Genomic DNA, 24,854 nt, shown 5'->3' with positions numbered 1-24,854 from the left:
TTGACAGATGCACAAGATTGGTGGCTCTGAGAAATTGTCTTAGTCCTTTAGCACTAAAGAGTCTGTACTTTGATTGTTCTTTGGTAACAGTGTAGGGCAAAATTCATTCCTGAGGGAAGAAGTGATGATTTCAACAGATTTATTGTCAGTATTATATTTGTGATTATCTCTTGGTTTTTTGGCCATGGATTTAATTGTGTGATCTTTGGTAAGTCATGTCATCTCTTGGTGTGAGTACACAGGTACAGTCACATGTATGCCTTTTCAAATATTGGGTGGTGTCATTGCCCACTTCAATGTTGTATGAAAAACCCTTTAAGATCTATGAATTAAACATGCTTGAGCTCAAAACGAATATTTTTTGAGAACATATGAAACAAAGATTTTCCTACTCCTGACTGATACTTTTAAAGAACCTGCCTTCCATTCTGTCTGGAAAGCCATCCCACTGCATTAGTGTTGTTCAGCTGTCTGAAAAGCCCTAACTACTTTGACTTCTCTAGGTTTATGAACAACTTTCGTTTCCTGATCTTGGTCCGTTCTTTATGTGGTTTCTCATTGTCCCTGACCTGCCAGACACTGGGGAGTTGTTGTTTGGTTTCTTTGCCAAAATACATGGTGCTGATGCTTGTGTGAGTGTAGTGCGAGCGCGTTGCTTGGGAGCCAAGGATTATGGCTATTTTCAGTGTGTTAATCCCAAAGGAATTGTACAGCGCCAATCTTATCCTCTGTCTGAAGTTCCCAAGTTTCCTCCAGAAAAAAGGCCACGGTTGTAGATACTTAATAGATATTTAATATCTTACTTTTAGTTCCATTGAAAATAACAGCTGTGTACCCAGAATTCAGAAGGGATTTTCTTGTTTGTTTGGGTTTTTTCCCCACCCACCTCATAGGGAATCTTTCTTTTGTGGAAAAGAAGCACAACACTATTCAGCCATCTGCCTCCAAGCCCATCCTGTCATCCTTCCCAAGCTATTATGAAATAGTAATTCACCACTGTAGGGAGCCACTTCTTGCCATTTATTGACAAACAACTTGATGTAAATGTCTGATTCAGTCTATTTGCTTCTGGCTCTACTGAGATCTGAGACTCTGCCAGAAATTGTTCTCTGTTACTGGATCTATTAATTTAGTGATTGTCATGCAAACTCAACTTCTCCTAGATAGAGCAAAGCCCTGCCAATAATGCCTTTTCATTTTCTTCGAGCTTGTAGGAACTTCTCTTTAGTCAGATCTTTTAATATCATCTGCCCTTGCATGCAAAGCATTTTATCATGGGACTCAATTTTGGATAATTCCTCAAGGAATCCCAAAACTTTTGAGGATTTATGTTGCTAAGAAATTTCTAAGGAACAGATAGACTGCAGAAAGTGTCAGAATAGAATGAGAGAATTCCCAAACTTAGACTCAATACTGAAATGCTTCTTTTCTCAAGGCATTGTGCAAGTGGTTTTGGTTTTTTTACTTTTTAAATTAAAATGGGCCATGTTAGACTATCGTTTATGTCAAGTTACATTTTCCTTTCCATTTAAATCTGTCACAGTTTCATATATGACTCAACTTAAATTTCACTGATTTCATTTCCACCAGCTGTCACAGCCCTTTGAGTTCGCATAGTGATTGATATTATTTTCCTTTTCAAATTACACCGCTGCCACACTGGGGATAGGGTTTTTTGGTTTACAGAAGGTAGCACACTTACTGAATGTAAGGAACAGTGGACCTGTTTTCCCTTCCCTTACAGCATTGTAACATCACTGATTTCAGTGGAGCTTCTCTTTGTTTTAGCCCCGTTTGAGGGGAAACTCAGACCCAAACTCTGCTTTTATTCCATCCATGTTGTGTTGCAAGTCACTGCTAGAAAGGGTACTCCAAACCATCTGTCTCCAGCTTGTTTTTGTTAACAGTCAGAAGCGGATCCCAATTTCATTTGTAACATTTCATATACGTTTGGTCTTTAGTATGCTGGATTATGACACGGAGAACCTAAACTCTGATGAAATCTACAGCTCTCTTCGTGGAGTCACAGAAGCAATTGAGAAATTTAGTTTCCGTAGTCAAGAGGACCTGAATGAGCCAATTAAACGTGATGGAAAGAAAGACTGTGACATTGTAAGTATTCCACTGATTAATGTCCCCAGATAAATTAAATTTTAAAACATTGTTATTAAACCTGTCCAGGGATTGTTAAGTGTATAAAATCCAGTTATTCCTGTTGTATTCTTAGAGGCATCTTCTGCTTATTGGTTGTTAACTTCCTATACCCTAGTTATGGGGTTTCACTGATGTGCTCTCTTGGCTCCCTTTGAACTCAGGCCTCCTGTGGAATGTGCTCACTGGGCTTCTGTGTGGGAGTCCCACGTAGGATGGAAACAATGCTAGTGTTCCTCAGGCTCAGCATGGCTCAGTGATGGCTTTTGCATAGAGTGTAGTCTGGTCCATAATGGGAAATGTTAGTTCTTAAAATGTAAGGATGGTTTCCCTCACAGGCTTAGGACCTGTGATCACTCCAAGTGCACATCTCATATGGTATCTTACATTGCATGAGTGCTTACAGAAACTGCGATCATGGGATGGTTTTGAGCAGGTGTAGTTGTGTGAATCAATATTTTACTGAAGTGTTATGTGTAAATGATATGTGTAAATGATTCTATGCCTCTTCCTGTTGGTGGGTGAGCTCCAAAAATGCTACAGTTCCCATAGAATTTTGAACATACTTTTTTCCTCTGTTTGATCCCCCAGGTGTCTCGAGATGGTGGCCTTGCTCTCCCCACTGGTGATGTCCGTGGAGGCAGTGACATTGTGGAAGGTGGAAGGATGGCTCTGGATAACAAAACTTCCCTCCTGAACACCCAGCCTCCCCGGGCCTTTTCAGGGCCTCGTGCTCGGGAATACAACCCCTATCCTTACGCTGACACAATTAACACTTATGACAAGACTGCCCTGAAGGAAGCAGTGTTTGATGATGACATGGATCAGCTTCGGGATGGTTTGTATCAGCTCACCTCCTAACACTGCAGACAGCTTGCTGCCTTTCTGGTGTGTTTGTGTATGGGTTGTGCTCTCAGATACGTGCCTGCCTGTGCATGTGTTGTGTATTACTTTGCATCTGAGTCGAGGCTTGGTATGAAATACCCTTTGTTCTCATGTCCCAGCAGAACCTCATCTGTGGCTATTGAGAAAAAATATTCTACTGTGGTTTTGATTCTTGTTTGCCTGGGGTTTCCCACAAACTAGTCCCTTAAGCATCCCCATGCATCTGTAGGGACACTGCTTTGGGACCTTCCCCTCTTTATGGCTGAGACGCCTCACTCAACAGCTTGTTGTTATTGAGTGTTTGACTTCATTTAAGTGCTGCTACACATCAGCTTTATTCTTTTGCAGTACACTGATGAGTCACTGTACTTTAATCTAAAGGTCATACACGTGACCACTGGTTTTGGGTGTGTGTGTGTCTGGGAAAAACCACGGCAGTTCTCATCTTGTAGAAGTAATTGTTGGAACTGGAAGAAATCCAGGTGTCGTCTCTTCCTGGTTCGTCAGAAGCCATGTGCAGATGCATGAGCCGTGCTATGAACTCAGGTTAAATTATGGGATAGTCAGATTCTGTTGCCTGCTTGACTGAGGCCACCTGGAATTCAATGCATTTTTTGGGGGCCCCTTGTTATGTGCACCTTATTCTGTAGAGGGTTAGCAATCTTGGCACATTAGGTCTTTTCCCCATTTCTCCAAATGATTTGCTGCCATTTGTCCTAGAAGTACCCATTGACCATTCGGATTTGGTGGCTGATCTTCTGAAAGAGCTCTCCAACCACAACGAGCGGGTGGAGGAGCGGAAAGGAGCTCTCCTGGAATTACTAAAGATCACAAGGGAAGATAATCTTGGAGTTTGGGAGGAGCATTTCAAAACCATTCTTCTTTTGCTGCTGGAAACGCTTGGAGACAAAGATGTGAGATGTAGATTTTGTCTTAACTCTCCTATACATTGCTTCATCTCGGGTAATAGTTCCTACATACCTGTTTAAATGAAACTCATCAGTGATACTGCACTGCTCATTTTTTCTTTTGAAGGTTGACACTGCATTCAGTGATGAGTTTTAAGCTACTCCAAAGTGTCCCAGTTTTTTCTCCTCCCTCCAGAGTGTTACCAATAAATAGCTAGAAAATTGAACTAGAATTAGAAAATAACTTCTAGTAAAAGAAGTCTAGTAAAAAACTATCAAGACTTCAGTAGTTATTCTCTTCTGAGTTAGGATGAAGTTACAAGCTCTTAGCTATATTATACCCATTCCCAACAAGGAGAATAAAGGCATTCTGGAATAAATTAATTTTTCTTCTCTGTGTGTTTTAAAGACCCAGGGTATTAGATCTCATGGGATGGGTCTCTGTCTCTTGTAAAAATGTCATCAAGAACAAGCTGCTTTTATAGGGGATCTTGTTTTGAAATGTTAAAAAAAGCTGTGTTATTATCACAGCTTTATGTTTGGTAGTTGATCAAAGTGGTAATTGACAGTCTAGGCTTTTTTCCATTTGGGGATATTTGTTTAGCTTGCAGCACAAAAATGGGAAAGGCTCAACACCCCACTGCACCTTCACATCAGAGCCATGCTCCATCTGAATGTTACAATATTGAGGCTGCAGGGCACTCACAGTTATTTTTTGTTTTATCCGAGTCAAAAATCTGTTGTATTTCTTACACTCCTTCTAAAATATATGACATGCTCTCAGAAATGTTAATTCTGAAGCAGGGCAGGTGGCTGACATTTTCTCAGTCATTGTTCTTAGTTTAAGCATGAACTGCTCTAGTTCTATATATTTAATCATAGCACAATCACAGAGGTTTCAGAAGGTCTGGTGACTTTGTCTTAAGTACATGTGAATTGTGCTGCTGTATGAATTTTGCAGATGAATAGCAAAGTACATGTTTTAAAGGCAGAGTATGAAGTAAAGTAAGTATTCCTCTGCTGAAATGATGGAATCTATTTGGAGTGGCCACAGGCCAAAAACTTAATGTAAGTTATTCAATTGAAACAGGTGTCATAAATCCCTTCTGCTAATGATCTTTTGATATGAAGGATTAAGTCATAGGTCAGTGTTGACTACAATATCTTAAATTTAAGTTCTTGAAAGTAATTTCTATAGGAGTTACAGGAAGAGTCAGTTTTACTGCATTAGTACATGAGAAACAGCTTTGTGGCATGTATGGAGCCCAATATCTGCAAAGCTGAGCAAAAGGGGAAGGGCAAAACATGTATGATCTGACTTTCTTTGTAGATTCATGTAATGCAGACGTGCAGCTGTGGGAACAAATTTGTACTTCATTGTCAGAAATAGGGGATTTAACAAAGCAGTCATTCTGACTCTTGTATATATGAAAACAGTAATTTTCTTTGGCTTTTTGTGCAAGAGCAAGCAAGGAACCCAATTCTGAATTTTGTTACATTGCGCTGCTCACTCCACTGGAGCTGATGGTGTAGGGAGCCATGAGAATTTCTGGTGAGCCATTGGAATTCACTTCAGAGTATGATTTTGAGAAGCAGCTTTTTGTAATGCCTATTTTTCTCGGCACAGCATTCGATAAGAGCCCTGGCACTGCGAGTGCTGAGGGAGATCCTCCGGAACCAGCCGGCAAGGTTTAAGAACTACGCGGAGTTGACTATCATGAAGACACTGGAAGCACATAAGGATTCCCACAAGGAGGTGAGTGAGCCTTTCAGCATTGCTACTGGGAAAGCAATATGGACCTGTTGAAGAATGTAGGACCTGTGAGATTTTACAGGCAGACATGTTGAGCCATCTTGACAGAAGAAAAAATTGGTATTGAGTCTCCCAAGTATGAAGAGACAGGATTTTTACATGCTTGAACAGGGAGGAGCAAAGTTGAAACTGTCAACTTTTTTTATGTGGACTTGGAGCTGTCTGGATTTGCAGGCCACTGTTTATTAATTTCCCAGGACTTCCCTGCTCATTCTGGGAGAGGCTGAGACACTGTAGGAAAAAAGTGCATGTTTAACTGTCTTTTAGAGCGTGCTGGGGGCATTGTGCTGCCTCTGTCTGTACAGGTAAGAATACAAAATGTACTGGTGAACACCAAGGCCATGTTCATGCAGAATTGTGTGAGAAAACTGAATGGTGAAATTGGGCCATGCTGGAGAGCTGGGAACTGGTGAGTAACAGGAGAAAATGGACAAAGAGGCCATGTTGCAGCAGCAGAGGAAGAAGCAAAGGGAAGAGTCAATTGCATTTTTCTTTTATGAGAGAATTCATACACAAAATTGAAAGTATTTTGAAGTAAAGCAAGAATAAAGGGACATGATAACATTTTAAGTATATCAATTCAAATTACATTTAAAGTTAATCTTTGTAGATTGATTTCCAAGTTGGATCTTTTAATCTGCCTTGGTGCATGTTGCAAGTTTGAACCAAACCTTCTGGAAAGTGCTACCAGAATTTCTCTATTGATCTGTGATGGCTTTATTACCAAAGTTCTTGCTTTGAAATCTAAGGCATTTATTCTTCTCTGCAACAGGATTCTTCTAAATCAAATCAAAAAGCAATTTTGGGCATCTCTGTCTGAAGAGATTTGGCCATGAAAAGATGATTGTAATAGACCAGACTGCTCCAGAGCACTGGGTGACTGACACAAGGTTATTTTAGCTGTGGGTAGCAGAAACTGTACTGTTTGAAAATCCAAACAGCAAAACAAGAAACACTCTCAGGGAAAGAAACTAACAGTCTGGATTTCTCTAAAATGCAAAAGTAGAAAATGTTTAATCATTTAGTGAATGAGGGCCGCCTGATCTGCCTACCTTCCTCTTCTTGATTTAGAGCCTTTGCATCCCTGTCATTTTCAGTTCTGAGTAGTAAGAAGCAGTTGTAAATTGATTTTCTGATAAAGCAGTCAGACAAAACATTATGTTCTGAAGGAGTGCCTTTTATTGGCAAGTTTTCCTACTTACATACTTCTCAGCTCACCTTGACTCAGTGCCCTTTGTATTTTTTCTCTGAGAGTCCTCCAAAACTAACATTTCTAGAAGGACCTTTCCAGATTGTCCCTGGCACTGTTTTTAATGCCCCTCAGTATTCACTGTCTTTGTGGGACTGGTGGGTTTTACAGAAATCAAGAACAATGTTGAAAACCCCATGCTTTATGCCTCTGTGTTCTTGTGGTGTGGGAAGGTTCTTCAGGATTTGCATGAGGTGCCTCCCAAGGAAAAGCAGAGAAATACAAACTCAAACCAGGAATGAAGAGGTGGGAGTTCTGGCACTTCTTTATTGAACAATTGAGCTGTATTGCTCTCAGCAAGTAGCTGCTGTGCTGCACATAGCATGTCTTTGATTTGCCACAGTTTTGCACAGCATCTTCATATTGAGACATCAGCTGCTGCAGTGAGACCTTTGGGTGACAGCTGTCACAGCAGGACACTGCAGGTATACTCCTGTTAAGTGGGGGCACTGGTTGTAGATTTTTTGTTCAGTTTTTGAGTATTTTCTGATCTCTGTGTAAATGAGGCTTTCAGAACCATGATGCAGCCCAGGAAAGGCATCAGCTGTCTGTCAGTAGTTTAAGAATATCAGCATTCCTGAAGTTAAGAAAGGTACCTGCACTTAAGAATTCACATGAGCTAGGCTAAATATATACCTGGGAATATGCTCTAAGTATTTTTACCTGTAGCTGGGACTTGCTGATTCAGTTAAGTCTGTAAAAAATTAACTGAGGGTTCATTTGGGCATGGCCCAGTTGGTCAGACTCATAGCCCAGAGCCAGAAGGTCACAAATTCCCTTCCTGTAGTGGCCCTCCAGCTTGCTCCCACTGCTGACTTTGCAGCACTGGTCTCTCCAGGAGGGGAGGAGGAGCTGCCCTTTGGCTGGATCCCACTGAGCAGCAGATTAAATGAGGATTCACCAGTTTGTGATTGAAGGGCACTTTCAAAGGATAGCTGAAGAGGGAAAGGAAGTTCTGAGGTACAGAACAGCTACAGAACAGAAGTCTGTTCTACAGTTTTCTTTTTCACTGTATCAGAGGAATATTGAAGGCAGTGTTGTATTGCCCTTAGACTACATAAAATCAAATCTTCCTCTAGACTGTTAGAACTATTTCAAGAAAAGCTGGTATATAATTCAGTTGGGAAAGGATTAATCTTTGTGCTGGTGATGTCCTGATAAGATGTCACTCCATTTTGTTATGTTTCTGGGCTGCTTCTGCCTTGTAGTAGAAGATAGCAGTGATCCTTGTTTGTGGTTTGAGATACTTTGGTGTCCAGCGGGCCGCATAAGTAAGGAGAAAATGTCTGTTTTGAGCAAGCTGCATCTGTTTCAGTCCTTCTTACCTGAGTTTCCCCTTCAGCACAGAGACTGCTAATTGCTGCCAAGCTATTGCACACATTTTCAGTTATATGTGACCCACAGAGACTCAGTCTAAAGTGACCAAGCAAAGGGAATTTGAAGAGGAGCACAGGGCAGAGCTGTTAAAGTTGGTACTGTCTCCAGGAAGTCTTACTAAGAGGCAGTTCTTTGGAGATCAGGAAGGTTCATTTGCCTACCCAAATTCCAATATTGCTGTTGTTCATTGTGGCCAGGAGAGATCAAATCATAAATTAAAACCCACACATTCACCAATGAGCAAATATCAGCCCCTTCCCCAACTGAGTGCTGATATTTAGATAACGAGTTTTTTTAACAAAAAAAGACCATGATTTTATTCCAAATTACATAGTTGGAAGTATTAAATCAGTGTTAGCATTGTTAGATATTTTAGTATGCCTGGATAATTGGCTGTTTTTCCAAGTCCAAGAAGTCTTCTGCCTTCTGTTGCTGAAGGCAAGGTCTGGGATCAGCAGAGCAGCACAACTGAGAGCACCACATTTCCCCCCAGGGACAAGGGAGAGGGAAAGTTGGTACATGGAGTTGGAGGCTGAGTCACACCTTGTTGTAAGTACAAATGCAGGAGATTGGCAAAGCACAGACCTCAGTGGCAGGTCGAAATTAATGTAACCCTGGGCTACAGACTAAAAGACTCTGGCTTGGAATTCATGTTTAGTTTGCATTTTTTAACTTCATCCTGTTTTTATACTGTTTGTAGTACAACAGTCTATTGGATGTTGTTGATATAATGGGGTGATGTGAAGAGTCAAGCCTGCTTCAGTCATAACTGGAAACATTTAGGGGGGTGACATGTAAATGCCTTCCACTTACTTTTGGAGCATTAGAATGTAATTGAAGTTGTGGATGATATTAAATCTTGTTGATTTTTATCAGTCTTTGTTTAGAGTTATTTGGAAGAGAACCATCTTTCTGTTGCCAATAAGTTAATATTAACTTATATTGTTCCAGTGTAGTTACTCACCCATAACTAAGGAGAGATGCTACTTGCTGACCCAATACCACTGATATGACATTGCTTCACTTTCATGCCAGCAAAATGAGGATAATTTCTTATTATTATTTTAAAACAGAAATAGTTTAATATCTTGGAAATCAGCCACAGAGTGAAAAACCACAGGATAGCTAATTCCCTGTTTCTGTCTCTGGCATAAAGCCTATAGACTCAACTGTTGTGTGTTTTCTATGTGTAAGGAAAGGATCCTGTGCCATATCTTAGATATCTGATTTCTGTATTTTATGATCTAGAAGATCCATAAGCATAATTGAGATGCTTATTGTACATTATTGTACATTCTTTGTTGTAACCCTCTAAAGGAGGGAGAAGGAGAAGAAATCAGTAATCCATTAGCTGTAGGTAATTGTTACTATCTTGCTGAGGTGTTTTTAGATTGGCCTCTGACATTTATAAGATTTGTAACTGTCCGCTGATGATGGTATGATCTGTGTAGAAAATCACTGAATGATCATAGTCTTGAAGATTAATTGTTACCTAGTCCATGCTGGAAGCTACCAAGTGCTAAAACTGGGTAGTCATTGATGTTTCATGATATATGTTTATAAGCTTTTTTTATTTTCCAACATGTTTTAAATATCTAATGCCCAGGAGAAGCAGTCTAATCTACTTCATCTCGGAATCCCTTATAAAAATCACACTGCCTTTTCATCTGCTTAGCACTCCCTATTGCTGAGTCCACTTCCTGCTTTGAAACCAAGTCTGTAATTGTTTGTTCCTGTCTGGATCAGACTGTAAAGCCTTCAGGGATGGGAGTTTGCCTGACTAGGTACTGGTAAACCTCCATCCCCTCCAGCTTAGATTATACAGGCTTTAAGTAACCACCTCTAGATGGCAAAAATTGGCTCAAAAGGACAATCACATGCCTTGTAAGCCAGAAAGCAAAACCTCATTCTTCTGTTTAATAAACTTCTCTGGCTCTGTGTGTTTCACAATGGTGTACAAAGCTTCTAAGCTTTCCTTGGGGTTTTGCCTGCACTGCCTCATCCTCTACAGCCTTCTGCAGGGACAGTGTAACTAGCAGTCATAGCAAAGTATTCCAGTTTAAGCTCCTATGGGAAGCTCTCATCCAGGTGTGCAGGTGCTGCTTTGCTGAGATCCCTGCATGTTACACTGATGCCCTGTGTAGCCTATGAACCTGCCATGTTCTGCCTTAGGTGAGTCAGGACATTTTTCTTTCCTTATTTGCTAGCAGTTTGTCACTTTAAAGCAGAAATGAAACTATGAAAATTCTTTAGAAAGCTGCTGCATATTGACCAAGAGCATATTGTCGCAGACAAGCTGCTTGCTGCAGCAGCAAACAACATCTTAATGCACTGAAAGTAATAGCTGAGCAGAAGAAATTGAGTGGAAGAGACGGAGTCTTTGTTCTGGCTGTCTTAAGTGAACAGGATCCTGTGGCTGCAGTGCTCTGTGAACCAGGTAAACCAGTGGGCATTGCCATCCAAAGTTTGTCCAGCAAATTTTGTAGAACTGTGATGATTCCAATGTGCTTTTCTATTAAAAGAAAAGGATCTGTGACAGATTAGTGTCTTGATCACACTGTTCCTAATAGTACATGTCAGCATATCCTCTCCCACTGAGATCAGGAAGCAATTCCCATGCATGTTCCTGGGAGTGCCTAACCTGTTAGTTTGAAATTACTCCTTGGTAGCATTAAGGATGACATTGCTAGAGGTGAACAGCTCTCTGTGTGCTACACCTCACTGGCTTTGTGCATGTGAATATGGTTCCTTCCCTACAGCAAACTGGGTGGAAGTATAAAAATTTCTCTTTTGTGAGACTAGAAAGGTCGTAATGCACCTCAGATGTCTTTCAAGGAACCCACCAGCACACACAGTTTGTGTTGTGCCAGCAGAAGTCAGGCTGAATCTAGTCTCCAGTGTGTAGGGAATAAGCCTTTGGAAAGGAGAAAAACCTGCTGCTTTAGGGCCAAGAGCTATCTCTTAGATCTGCATTCCTGGGCTACCCGCCCTGTGTTGAATGATGTCAAGCTATCCAGTTCAAGCCATGGTTTGCTTTAAGCTTTTACTGGGAGGTAAAATCATGTTTGTGACATACCTTACACACAGCTTAGTGGCTGTGCTGTTAAAGAACTGCAGGCTCTCTGAAGTCTTGCGCATCTTGCTTCATAGCCACCCTTTTAAACCCGGTGCTTCCAGCTGCCATCATCACTTAATGACTTTTCTAGTTTCCTTTTGTATTTCTGAGACTCATTACATTAGGTCAGACAAAAATCTTGCTTCATTTGATACCCTACCTGACTGACTAGCAAGAGGCAAGCGTACAATGATGCTTCCCTGTGGATATTCTCCCTCCTTCCAGCTGTCTTAAAGTCTTTCCGTGTGAATTGTTCTGTCTGCCTCCCTGTGTGTGTTGGCTTTTTTTTTCCTCTTTGGCTAACTTGTCTAACTTCTAATCCTCTTGTGACAGCAAGCTCCCCAGTCTGAGCACGTACCAAACAGCACCCTTTTATTTTCTTGGGCTTAAAGGATAGATTACATATCCGCTACTTATTGTGGTGTCTCTGCTGGTATGAACCATTCCTGTCACTTCCTGATGTGTATCTGTTGATCTTGCTTTCAAAGCTGGGAGGAAGACCTGTTGCTTTATCCTGTTTGTTCATTTCTCCTACTCCTTTTCAGGTTGTTTCACTCTGCTGGTCTTGTTAAAGCCCCGATTATAAAAGATATTTGATTTTTTGATATTGTATGGTATGTACAATTTGCAAGGCACAGGCATTGTGCCTTATGGCAAAATGTCTTTGCTAAACTCTGTTGCAATTGCATATGCTTGTTGCCAAATGACCTGGCAGTTTGTATCTTTTGATTATGGGCTTCCCTCTGTTTGGGAATGCTGCTGATTTCTCTGGCAGTGCCAGGTGAGCAGGACTCTGAGTGAGTTAGGTAAATACTAAAAGCCACGCTTCCCCTCGTGGGACGCAGAGTCTGTCTGGGTGGCTGAATGTTTTGTTTTGCCAAAGCCAGGAGGAAGGACAGGGCTGGTATTTGTATTGCAGAATGGTGGCATTTGGCTTTCTGTGCCAGCAGGGATGAGTTTGTCTCTTTGGCTCACTGTCAGCTGGTTTTACCCTACCCTTCCTACGCCGTCAGCTGCCGGTGCTTCCCCAGGGAGCCAGGAGCTGCTTACCTGCAGAGGCTCTCCTCCAAGCAAGCATGTAAGCACATGCTGGAATCCCGTTGATGTCAGTGAGCCTTGAGCATGTTATTAAAGCTAGTCACACACTCAGGGTTTGCTGAAGTGTGGCTGAGATTCAGGCGTTGTTCACCAGATGTGCTTGTGGGAGATTTGGAAGTCTCCCTGGTGTTGTCACATTTACAACTCCTATCATGCTGGACATGTGTAATACATCCTTCTGTGTTCAGGGGGAAGGCCCTGCAGGTAGAGAGATGTGAAGTACCTAACCACTGCCTAAATGTAGCCACATCCATGCTAGAACTGGGCAGCAATGCTGAAAGCAGGACTGTCAGGGACATAAATAATTTCTGAACCTTCACAACGTTCCTTGCTCCCCTTTTGATGTGGCAAAATATGTGTGACCTTTGAACCTGTTGAACCCTCACTTATTTTGGGAAAAATTATCTCTGTATTTTAATGCTTGTTGTGCTTGGAATTGATTAATAGGCTTTAAAAAAAGATTTTGCCTCATGTACTTGCTTCATACCTTCAACTTTATAACCATAGTGAACTGTGTGCAAACAGGATATGGAGCTGAAACCCAGATAGAATATTCATTGATTTTTTCACCTACTGCTTTTGGGTTCTTTTTTATGGTAGTGTATTTGAGATCAGAGTCTTGCCATAGGTTTACACTAAAATATTGTTGCTTTTTTATCAAGCAGGATACCAAGAGGATATAAGGTTGAATTTCTTTTTTTTTTAATTTTCTTTAGTGTGTTGTGATATATGTGCAAGCTTTTCTTTCTGAGAGTGTCTGAAAACACTTCCAAACAGTGTTTGGCATTGCTGCAGAACAAAATCCCAGGTGGCCTGTGTCCAAATAGTAATATTTGGGGCTTTCTAGCTAGTGGCTTGCTAGCGGATAGTTAAATGGATTGCAAAGTGTCAGGACCCTCTATAAGTTGGTGCTTTCCCTCATTTGTGGAAAGCAGACATCAGAAGCTACAGTGCCAGGAAGGGCATTCCTTTAGAGACCTTGTGGAACTCCTGACTTAATCCACTCCAGCAATTCCACTCTGTGCTGTCAAAGCCTGGCATTAGGTTTCCCTCAAGTACTTGGGTTGTTTCTCTTCTTTCTCAACAAAATCACACAGTGCTGGCTCCTAAGGCAGTACCACTTTATGGGGAAAAATACTAACTTTCATGCTTCTCATGTGTGAAATTGAAGAGGAATTAACAAAGAAATAGCTGGAAGTGGGAAAACTTGGTGTAAGTGAGAAAAGCAAGCATTCTGTTCTGCATGGATGTCTACTCATTCATGGATCTTTTAGGATGATTTTTTATTTAATATTGGCCACATTGTGGCTTGCCATTCATTTTGGAATATGTTTTAATATTATAATTAAATGCTGAGAAAGGCCTGAAGTAAATGGAGCATTTGGACAGCTTTTCTTCTGTAAAATGGGGCACTGGTACAGAAGCAGTCCAAGATCTCAGGTTGCTTCACCATCCTGCTCATATCTTGCCTGCACGCAATATTTGTGCTGTGTGAAGTGTCTGAGATCACATTCACTGTTAGATCTGCTTTAGAGGATGCCAAAAGCCAAGTGGATCAGTTCTGCTATTTCCTGGGTCTAGAAGTGTCTTGTGCCATTCCTATTTTGGGGAGGTAGCTGTCAGCATGAGTGGAAGATTAATGTTAGCAGCATGGCTGTGATGCTAAGACTGTGGGTTAAGCAGGCTTTGTAGGTGGAGATTATACTTTCTGGTCACTATTAATTGCTGTTATCTTAAAAGTCAGTTAAACCTTGTATTTTGTAGTCCACACAATAAGATAAGCTTCCAGCTACTCCTTGTTCATGCATATTCCACAGTAGTTGCTTAAAAAGAATGAAAGCTCACCTTTTGAGGCTTTGATGGAGCTACATCTGTCCAGGGTTTGCCTTAGTGAAGTAGAAATCCCTGAGTTTGATGCCATCACAGCATGTGGATGAGGAGACCAAGGTGAATTCAGCAGCCATTTTTTCAGTCTAAGTGACAGGAGACCTGTGGTTTGATTTATTTTCTGTTTTGCAGATTGCCTGAGACAGATTTCCTAGTGCTGGTTTCAAAGTATTGACTTCGGACAACCCCAGGCAGTTTAGTTTAGACAAGATACAGAGCTGGTGCTGGGCACCTGAGCATCCCACACAGCCAGGAAACAGAGGGTGCATTAATGCTCCTGGCCTCAGATAGGGACTGCCTGGGACTAGCTGGAAGATCCTAAACATGATGATTTGTGAATGCTTCTTTCTTGTTCAAGTTGAGGTGTTGGATTTAAGTCTGCCCACTGAGGCATCTCTGCTACTCAGAATTTACCCTCCCTTAAAAGTAAACCCTGAGAAGAGGGGAGTGAGAGAAGATGAGAAAAAGCATCCTCCATCTTTTGTGTTGTAACAAGGACATGGGGAGCAAAGAGTGTTATTTGTGGCCAGGAAGAGTGCAGCCAAGAGGAAGCTTCATTTTGTTGCCTGGCAATTAGCACAGACACTTGAAAAAAGAAAACCTGCCTTCCCATCCTGTTCTTTTTTATCCAATTACTGCAGAATGTAAAATTAATAAATTCTCATGGGAGGAGAGACCAGATTTGGGTCTTTCTTCCTTGAACTAGCTGTCCTATCTGCTGGAGAAGAGTGAAAGTTGTGAATCTGCCTTCTGTCAGGGTCAGAGTTGAATTTGGCATCTCCCTTGCTTTGTGTGACTGCTTTACAGTGTGGACTTGTTGCAAAGGGTGGGTGCTACTGCTGTTTCCACTTGTTCTTCCTCCATTTTGTATGGTGATCCCAGTGCTGCCTTGATAGGTTAGATGTGCTGAGAGCACAGCTGCCTGGTCAGGGACACCCTAAAGCCTGTTGGTGTCTGTGAGCTGGATTTGATTGCAGCACAGTTGAGCTGGGAAGGGGCAGGACACATCTGCCATGGGTGTCTCAGTGTGGGCACAGGGCACTCAGCAGTGAGATGCACACTGAAAGCTGCAACAGGGCCGTTCTGGCAAAAGTTAAGGAGATATATTTTGTATAAGTCTAAGCTGGTTGGTTTGGGTTCTTCAACAGTGGCTGGAGAGATGTCGTCCTCTTGCTCCTCATGGGATGGACAAGCCTGTCTGTCTTGGGTGGCAGGTGATTTTTTCAAACTAGCCACAACTTTGACACAGTTACATTAGGCAGGATGGGCATCTTGCCAGTGGCTGTAACAAAGATGTCACTGGAGGCAGAGGATGTGAATTCTCAGAGTCGATTGCCCCTTGACAGAGCCTCCTGCAGATCTGTTAATGAACATCCCCAAGCATTTCCTGGCAGTCATTCCTAGCACACACCAGCGGTGTTGGCTGTCAAGTGTGACCTCATTAACATAAGGGTTTGCTCTACTTTCCTTTCAGGTCGTCAGAGCTGCTGAAGAAGCTGCTTCCACCCTGGCGAGTTCCATCCACCCCGAGCAGTGCATCAAGGTGCTTTGCCCCATCATTCAGACTGCAGACTATCCAATTAATTTAGCTGCCATCAAAATGCAAACGAAAGTCATCGAGAGGATTTCCAAGGAATCGTTGCATCAGCTCCTACCCGATATCATTCCTGGGTTGTTACAGGTACAGAATCTCATGTCATTGCTCCTGAGCAAAAGCCACCATTTATTTGTGAGATCCGTGCCCTAAGGGAGAATGATAGATCCTGTAGGGCCAGATTTTGGTAAATTAAACCATTTAATTTTTGCTAAAATAAAAATTTTATATATGGGTTTTTGATCTTTTTAGTATTAAGGAAGGGAAAACTCAGGTTCTTATGTGCATGTTCCACAATTGGATGCCTTTCCTGACTCCTAAATAAGCCAGTAGCATGTAGCCATGTAATACATTTGGGAGTAGGAGTTATCCACATTTTATACTGTCTCTATACATCTTCTAGTCCCCTTTAATTCCCCTTTAATTCTGTTGAGCTGTTCTGTTCTTTGATGGTACTTCACACTTGAATTTGAATCCCAGCAGGCAGGTTGCTCCTTTCATCTTTTCTTTCTGAAATTAGGACCAAACTACTTGCTGACTTCATTCAGCCTCTTTCATAACCCTCTCCTGGCTGGCTGGGGAGCTGTGTTTTTGCCAGTGCTAAGGCTTGGTTGTACACTGTGGATTTAGCTTTGAGCACTGGCTGTAGCAGTGTTGTCTTTTGATCCCCTGCACAAGTAGCTGGCAGTATTGGGATGGGGCTGCAAACAAGAAGGAAATATGTGAAGTAGCAGCGAGGGAGGAGAAGGAATGTGTGTGTTTGCAGGAGAGAGATTGTGACAGGAACAGCTCAATAATTTGTGAAAGGGGGAGACATGTTTGGGAGGGTAAGACTTCCATGGAGAACTGGGATAAAGAGGCCTCCTCATTGTGAGCATAAAATGTTGGAAGGACAAGAGCAAAGTCAGAAATTCCCCTTATGCATCTAGCATTCATCCCAACTTTGTAGTGTCAGCTCTTGCAATTCTTAAATCTCAACTTCTGGGAATTGGACAATTCTGTATTGATCTAAACTTTTGTTGTAAAATGGTTTTAGCCATCATTGTTGGAGACAACAATTTGAACAGTGAAGCTTCGATGCACTGGAAAAAGTCTGGGAGCAGCATGCCTTTAAAAAGGCAGTTTTATTTGTCTTCTTTAATTACTTCCAGGTCTTTAAATGGTTCATGTTTCAGAGCCTAGTTTGCCTGAGATATTTCCTTACCTTAGAAACTCAGTGATTGAAGTAATCTATTCCTTCCATTTGGGAAGTATTTTGAAATCCTGGCGGAAGGACTGTATTGCAGAGAATCACCTTTGTGCTTGTTTACCATGCTGAGAGTCCTGGTGAGGAGGCAAGGAGTGTCAGCAGCAGTGTGAGCACAAGTGTGCAGCTCAACAGCCTGGAGCAGGCTCTCCATGAACAGATGGGGTCTCCATGGAAGAACAGGGCCTGGCCAGGGGAGAGTTGTGGTGCTTGCCCTGGTCTTGGATCAGGAGGCTCAGCCTTCTCTCCACCATCAGTAGCTTGGTGTTTCTCTGAGCTCACAGAGGCCTCCTGCTTTCCTGGCTCAGTGCTCTGTGGGATTGCAGACTGTCATTTTGGGCTGTACTTTGGCCCTGCAGCTGGAACAGCCCCAGCTGTGCTGCATCCCTCCTCGGGCTTTCCCGGCAGAGGTCACCCTGTATCTGGAGGAGCCAGCATCCCCCAGGCTGAAGTGACATCTGCCTTTCTCATGGGGTGGGATGGCTGCTGAGTGATGGGTCTCTGCCTGAGTTTGGGACTGGTGTCACCAGCTGCTGACTGACCTGGTGGCTAGTTTGAGTTGTGCTCAAACTGCCAGAGATCAGCACAGGGGGTCTTTCAGCATGTTCTTTCCTGTGGTACTTCCTACTTGATAGGTAAGCTGCCCTCCAGGTCCTGACCATTCAGGGTAGTTCATGGTCATCTGAACTGGACACAGTAGTGTGTGTATCTGATAGAGTCCCAAGTTCATGTTAGGAAAGTCTTGTTATTTAATGTTATAAATAACTAGATATTAATGACTTACAGCATGACATACACCAATAACAGAAGGAACAGATAGGATGTACTGAGTGATTGTATCAGCTCTGGAGTGTATTGCTCATAAGGCTGTTGGGGAGTGCTGTTTGGCTTCTGACTTTTTCCTCTCATTTCCAGGGTTATGATAACACAGAGAGCAGTGTCCGAAAAGCCAGTGTATTTTGCCTAGTGGCAATTTATTCAGTGATTGGAGAAGAACTGAAACCTCATCTCGCACAACTCACAGGAAGCAAGGTACGAGAGTAGTGTGTCTCTGGTGTTTTGATAGTGCAAGCTGTTCTCCTGGCTTTTACTAGCAGCAAGACCTGTGGCTTCACTGTAGCTCTGGGTCGAGTTCCCTGAACTCTATTAAATCTTGTCTCACCCTGACAAATGCCCCTGGAGCAGCACAGCACTTGTTCAGGAGTGTGAGCATTTGAAATCTCAGTAAGAAAATTTTGATGGTGTTTGGAGATTGATTTCATGATGCATTTGGTCCTGTGTAACTGCAAGTTGCCTCTGACAGGTCTTTTCCACTCCAGCCATGTTTGCCTTGCTCCTTTGGCATTACATCCAGAGGTGATTGTGCAGTGAGCTGGCTCAGCTGGCTGCTCTGGCTGAAAACCAGATCTGCAATACAAATTAAATAGCTTTCATTCTGCTCTTTGGCTGCACAGACATCCTCATGCAGAGAGTGATGGGAATGCATGGGGATGGTGGGAGCACAGGTTCTCTCAGCAGCAAGTTGTGATTAGGGCTGGTAGAAATGCAGGTAAAGCTTCACTCTTAATGTCAGGGTGCATGTGTCCCTTTCCTTCTGGGACAACAGCAAACTTAAGGGACCCCACAAAGGACTTTGTACCCTGGAGTCAGGCTAGCTGCAAAACTCAAATTCTGACCTGATGCTGCAAGTGAAGCCAAGCCCTTCATTCAGCTCTGTCCTTCAGACTAGACTTTTGTGTAGGTGTTTGATTGCTTATCAGAGCTGCTCAATAAGCCACCACAAATTTTTCTTCCTTCTGTTTTAAGCTTTCATACTCAAGATTTCTATGCAATTTTGAGATGAATTCTGCATTTTTTGTTTCTGAAACAGATCTATGCATGTGAGTAGCTGCTTAGTTCAGGGTGCTTCATTCGATCATTTTTAAGCAATAATTTCTTTCATGGGTAAGGAAGTGTGGTATAGGCCAAAACAACCTGAGACTGAAGACTCTTGGATTTTATTTCTGTGTAGTCTTGTCACAAATAACAATTGTGCTTCCAAATTGCTCTGCAAAGAGACAGCTATGTATGCTGAGGTTTACCTCTTTATATGTGGGAAGTTAGGAAATCTCCTTATAAAATATTGCAGAGGCTTTATTATCCCAATATCCTTGGTGCCACAAACACACTTGGCCACATCACTAACTATAAACATGGAAGTAATTCTTCTGTGTTTATGCAGACTGCCTGCATGTTTAAAGTTAAATGTATGCATGAGTCATTACAGGATCTGGAATTAAGGTGGCAAGGAGGAAAAAGAGAGCAAACCCATGCAAGGGAAGTATATAGTCATAACAGCTGCAGTTGCACTAGATGTACCATATTAGTGAAGATATAATGGCATTGGAAAAGAACATTTTATAAACCAGGGAAAGTTCAGGGTGGTTCCTGGGAGGGGCACCTAGTGTGCCTGCAGCCCTACTGACCTCTGTGGGAATCCTGCTTGACCTGATCTGGCTATGGGATTGAGGTCTGTGAACTGATGGCCACTGAAGTGAAATGCAAGAGGCTTTCCTAAATCCCGTTAAATCTGTCTGTAACTTCAGTGGGACTGGGCATAGCCTCTTGTCTCAGTTTTGCTTTTGCTTTTCCTCCAGAGTGCCCAGTGTCAGCTCACCCCAAAATGCGAGTTTTTACATTTTGCAGTCAGCTTTTCCCTACCTGCTTTTTTCTGGCATCTTCTCCTGACGTTTGTTTCTTTCTTTCAGATGAAGCTACTAAACTTGTATATAAAGAGGGCCCAGACCACCAACAGCAACAGCAGCTCCTCTTCAGATGTTTCAACGCACAGTTAATGGAGATCTGTGGACATGTGTAGACTTAGAAGCAATCAACGGTGCCTCTCAGAGACCTTTCTGCTACTCTTCACTGGCGCGCTCCATCAGCTTAAGGAGGCCATGCAGATATTTATTGCAATCAGTATTTTAGTCCCTTAAAAGCTTTTATGTAGAATCTTACTGGTATTGAATGTAAAGGAAGCAAGGTCTGTGTCGCAGTCTTCATTAAAAGTGAACATCAGAAAGCCATACTTAAACATATTTGTATAGCCTGCTGAAATCTCAGAAATATGTTTAGGTTTGCATTCTAACACTGAGTCCAAGAACCTGGACCCGTGTAAAAGTCAAACAAATCTTGTTGGTTTAGTTCATACCCAGTTCTGGTTTCTGTGTGCTAGTTACCTGCTCTCTCCCAGCACCCATTCTGGCTGGGTCCTCCTCTTCTTACAAGTCTTGTGTTCCTGTTTTGTACTCCCTACTGCAGCTTGCCTAACTTGCAGGGTTCTCCATGGGGAGAGCTTTGCAGATGTGGCTGCAATTCCAGCCTCAGATGCTTTAATACTGGGAGATACTGAGTGAGTAATGAAAACTTAGGTTCTTTTTAAACATCTGAGTTTTGTACATAGTTCTGACAGACCCCGGATGGGCTGGTCTTTCTGTAACTGCTCTCCAACCAGCTGTGCTGTGCATAACAGCTGGGCTCTTGCTCTTTTCATTGAGTGTGTAAATATTTTTCCCCTCTCGACCCATTTGGCCCTTTCATATGTTCAAAAGACTCTCCAGGTTACCTGTCACTCCCCAAAGGGAACCTGAGACTCGATGCTGGGACTGATGTCTGCAAATAGGATGGTGGAGTTAGGTGGGTGGGCTTGGTTAGGCTCTGAGTGTATCAGTGGGTGGGCAGTGGGAACTGGCAGAGCTTTTCCTCAGTGCCAGCTGTTTTCCTTGAAATCTGTAGCATCAAAGGGCTGATCTGCTGCTCTGACTGACCCACTGATGCTGGTTGGCTTTGTCCCCACAACTCCTTTGCACTTTGGGCAAAATGTTCATCTCAGAGGACAGAAAGGGTGTCTGAATCTGAACAGAAATACCACGTGGAAGCACCTCTGAGCCAGCTGGGACAGTGCTGGTTGCGTGCCACAGCTCCTCCTGTTCCTGAAGACCCTGCAGTGCTGTTAACTGCCTTTTGAAACCTCCTTCTTCGTGGCCATCCCCATGCGCAGGCCTGCTGAGTGCTCTGCATTTCAGAGGAGTGGGGTTCCCTCTCTGGGCACTGCTGGCAGCAGGATGCTCTGGCTGAGGGTGCAGCAGGGAAAATTTTTGCAGCCTGATGACACAGACCAGATCAGAGGCAAACCAGCAAATCAAACACCCCACAGCACTGCCCTTCCCTGAACGGAGACCCTTCTGTTTGCAAAGGGGGAGTTCCCCCTTGCTCTGCCTATCACCAGGGAAGGCAGGAGGTTGCTAATTAACATGCTGTGTTTGGCCCTGGGCTGGATCCTGGCTGATGGGCATGCCCACCCTAAACCTGCCATGGATCACAGCTGGGATTTTGCCCCCAGTGCCAGTCATGTAAGAGGATGGTGGGACCTGCAGCTTATGGCTGCAGCTGTGGTGATGGATGTGTGTTCTCTGGCTGCTCCCAGTGCCTTGGAGTCTCTCCAGCTTCCTCCATCTCCACTTTGAGGAGCTGAAGGGACACCTTGGGAACATATTATGAACATGAGACTCCGTTACTGCAGCAGAGGAGGGTAAAGCCCCTTCCTTCATTCCATCCCTGTTTTTCAGCCCCATCCCTGAGGAGATAAGCTGGGAGCTGACGCTTGGTGCCAGCTTCTCTCCCAGTCCTCATCTCAGGAGGGATTGGGGCTGGTGGGGTCTCTGTGGCACTGGGCTTGTTGGTCCCTTTCCCTGCTCACATGAGAGCAGAGGAGGTGACCTGTTCCTGGTACATATGTGTGCAGGCTTTTGCTGGCTGCAGGGCTAGTTCCCTCCTATTTCCCAAAAAGTAATTCTATGGCAGGAGAAACTGTGTGCTTTCCTGGGGTGTGGGATTCCCCCAGGGTCTTTCCACAGGCTCAGAAAAGCCATCCTCACTAAAGGGGGGATTGGCTGCTCCATGGTTCGTGTCTGCCTTTCCATGGACCATTTCTTTTCAACATCTTTTGGTATGCTTGTTAGAATGCTCTTTCTTAATTTTTTTGAATGATTCAAATTTGATTTTAACACAAATTTATTTTTCCTTTTGAGGAAATACTCAGCTGACTTGTTGGCAGCAGTTAGCTGTCTTGTTTGAATTTTTAGTAGTGGGCTAGGGTTTTTTGGTTTTTTTTTTTTTAATTATACTCTTAACTGCTTAGTATTTATGCCTTTCTTTCTCTCCATCTTAGTTGAGCAACCTCTGTTCCAGTTCTGGGGTTCAGAAGATCAGCATAGCTGACCAGGTGGTGTTAGTCCCTCCCAGCTGTGATGGAGCATGGTCCATCATCGTTCGCTGTTCGCTGGTTTTGATTTATTTTCTTTTTCCATTGAATGGCACACTGTAGCAAATCTCCAGGAATCGAATTCCTTCTCAAATGATTTTATATGTTTTATAAAATCCTGTTGGTATGCACTGAGAGTGAACGCACTGTAACGTCCCTGACACCTCAGTCGGGGTCAAAGCTCGTCCTTGAAAAGGCGCCTGCAGCCAGCCTGCGCTTCCCGAGGCCACTGCACCCCCGGGGCTGCAAAGGGTAGAATCAGGCCTTACTTTCTGAATCAGATTCAGTTCTGTTTGTCAACAGATGCTCATTAATGTGCTACTTAATTTTGTTGCGTGAGTCAGTCAAGGACTGTCCATCCTTTGAGTACTCTAGGATGTGTTCTACCTGTACACAGTAGGAGCATTCTGCTTAGGTATTTATAAATCATCGCAGATAATGTACATAGTAGGGTTGTTTAGTATGTTGAACATGACCCAGTTTTTATTTTGTGTTTCCTTTGAAGTACTCAAAGGGCTAGCTCTGAATGTCACCTCTCTGATCTCCAGTTTTGACTTCAACAAGCTGTACAATCATCTTGTTTTCTCTTCAGCGAGCATAAAGGTCTCTCTGGCTACAAATCAGTGTCCACGCACGCTTGCAGAGGAAGGTCTGCATGCTGCAGTGCCTCACTGCACCGGTGAAGCTTGTGCTCACCTTCTCCTGGCAGTAGCCACCTACTGCAGCTGCCTTTTTTTTTTCTTGCTGCCCATTATGCCGGGCTTCAATTTTTCGTACCTTTAAAAAAAAAAAAAAAGTAAAAAAAAAAAGAAAAAAAAAGTGTATTTTCTTTGCCCACCATGCTTTAAAAATCTGAATGGGAGAAAACTCTCAGCAGACAGCAGCTCTTGGCTGCAAGGTTGCTGAAATCTTAGATGTGGATGTTTTTTCTGCCATTGGCTGCACCAGTGCTCCGTGGGCATGGGCAAATCCCAGATCCATCTGCCCCACAGGTCTACGTACTGTAGTTCTCATGTAGTTCAGAAATACCGAGGCATGTGGCTTTCTTAAGGTACACTATGTGTGCTTGCCTGGATTACAATACAATACAAGACTGTCTTTTTAATTGCTTATTACTAGCTTACCAATAACCTGTATAAGTAATGTAACTTGCATCTTTGTCATCAGAACCTTTTCTCCCCACCCCTTTATTTATCAAGCATAATATTACATATTAAGGGACAGAAAAATAGACCTTTGTAGTATACAGCAGGACGTTGCTAACAATGTTTTAAATGGGAAGTAAAAAACGCTCTGAAAAATGCCAGCCATGAGAAATGACTTTGTTGGCACTGTGTTCATGCGCATGTATTTTTTTCTATTTTTTCCGCTTTTGTCATGTTACATCCATATCTGTATTTATATCTTATTTGTTTCACTTTTGAGTGTATCATGGCAATTGTACAGATGTTTTTTGTTAACATTTACGTGATAGAATTTGCTAAAAAAAAAAATTAAAATAAAACCTTTTGAGTTTGCCCTAGAGTAAGTGGAAGTTGGGTTTCTTCTTGGGGGAGAAACACGAAAGTAGATTCATTATCCAGCACAGCTCCTTACTCCAACCTGTGCTTGGAAGTGATTTGGTCTTATTTGACACAATTGTGTTTGAAAGCTGATAGTCGTGCAAAGTCATGTAACTGGAGGAGGAAGGGCTTCAAAGGTATCTGTTCTGAGGCTTGTTAAAGAGTTCTAGAGGCTTTAAAATACATGGGAGTAGAAATTTGGGTGATTAAGTGTTTGGGGAAGTGAAGGAGTGCTGGGAACTGCACAGGTCTCTGTGCCTGGTACCAAACAACAAAGAACTCAAATTTGAGTTGTCTGGGCAGCCTGAGTACTCAAGCACTTGTGTGTTGCCCTGTGGGAATAACAGCTCATCGCAGTTTAAAACCTGTAATGAAGCTGTGCTCTAAACGAGGGAAATAATTGCCCTAAGGTTTGATTTTTACCTTGATGATCAAGGCAAAATGTCCTCTAATACCTTGTGGTGGGAGCAGGGAAGCCAGGAGTGCACCAGAGGTTCAGATTTTGTAGGGGAGGCTTTTGATGTGAATATTCCCAGACAGAAGAATATATGGAGAGTGTCACAGAGCATGCACACCAGCCCTGGCACTCCTGGCTGTCACCAATCTCTGCCCATGCCAGCCTGGGGACCCTTCTGCATCAAGATTTGGGGTCTGGGCTGGGAGCAAG

The 24,854-nt window shown here is 42.9% G+C and overlaps 1 protein-coding gene across 15 annotated transcripts in view; it reads left to right on the top strand.

Annotated features, from left to right (window-relative positions):
* The window catches only part of CLASP1 (cytoplasmic linker associated protein 1), a 171,129-nt gene extending 146,980 nt beyond the window's left edge, over positions 1–24,149 (top strand). For 10 of the 15 annotated variants that reach the window (XM_085066926.1, XM_085066924.1, XM_085066927.1 and 7 more), the window contains 7 exons: positions 1,962–2,112; positions 2,743–2,989; positions 3,757–3,950; positions 5,572–5,700; positions 15,958–16,164; positions 18,239–18,355; positions 20,071–24,149. In XM_085066926.1, the coding sequence (XP_084923052.1) occupies positions 1,962–2,112; positions 2,743–2,989; positions 3,757–3,950; positions 5,572–5,700; positions 15,958–16,164; positions 18,239–18,355; positions 20,071–20,157 (1,132 nt within the window). In that variant the 3' untranslated portion in view covers positions 20,158–24,149. The remainder of the gene's footprint in view (positions 1–1,961; positions 2,113–2,742; positions 2,990–3,756; positions 3,951–5,571; positions 5,701–15,957; positions 16,165–18,238; positions 18,356–20,070) is intronic. The other 5 variants (XM_085066929.1, XM_085066928.1, XM_085066933.1 and 2 more) reach the window with 1 other exon arrangement.
* The last annotated feature ends 705 nt before the right edge of the window (positions 24,150–24,854 follow it).

The sequence above is a fragment of the Lichenostomus cassidix genome, chromosome 7 (genome assembly GCF_008360975.1).
Source record: "Lichenostomus cassidix isolate B80296 chromosome 7, HeHo_3.0, whole genome shotgun sequence".
In the NCBI taxonomy this organism is placed as follows: Eukaryota; Metazoa; Chordata; class Aves; order Passeriformes; family Meliphagidae; genus Lichenostomus; species Lichenostomus cassidix.
The sequence above is the reverse complement of the archived record's forward strand: the minus strand, read 5'-3'. Positions and strand labels throughout refer to the sequence as shown.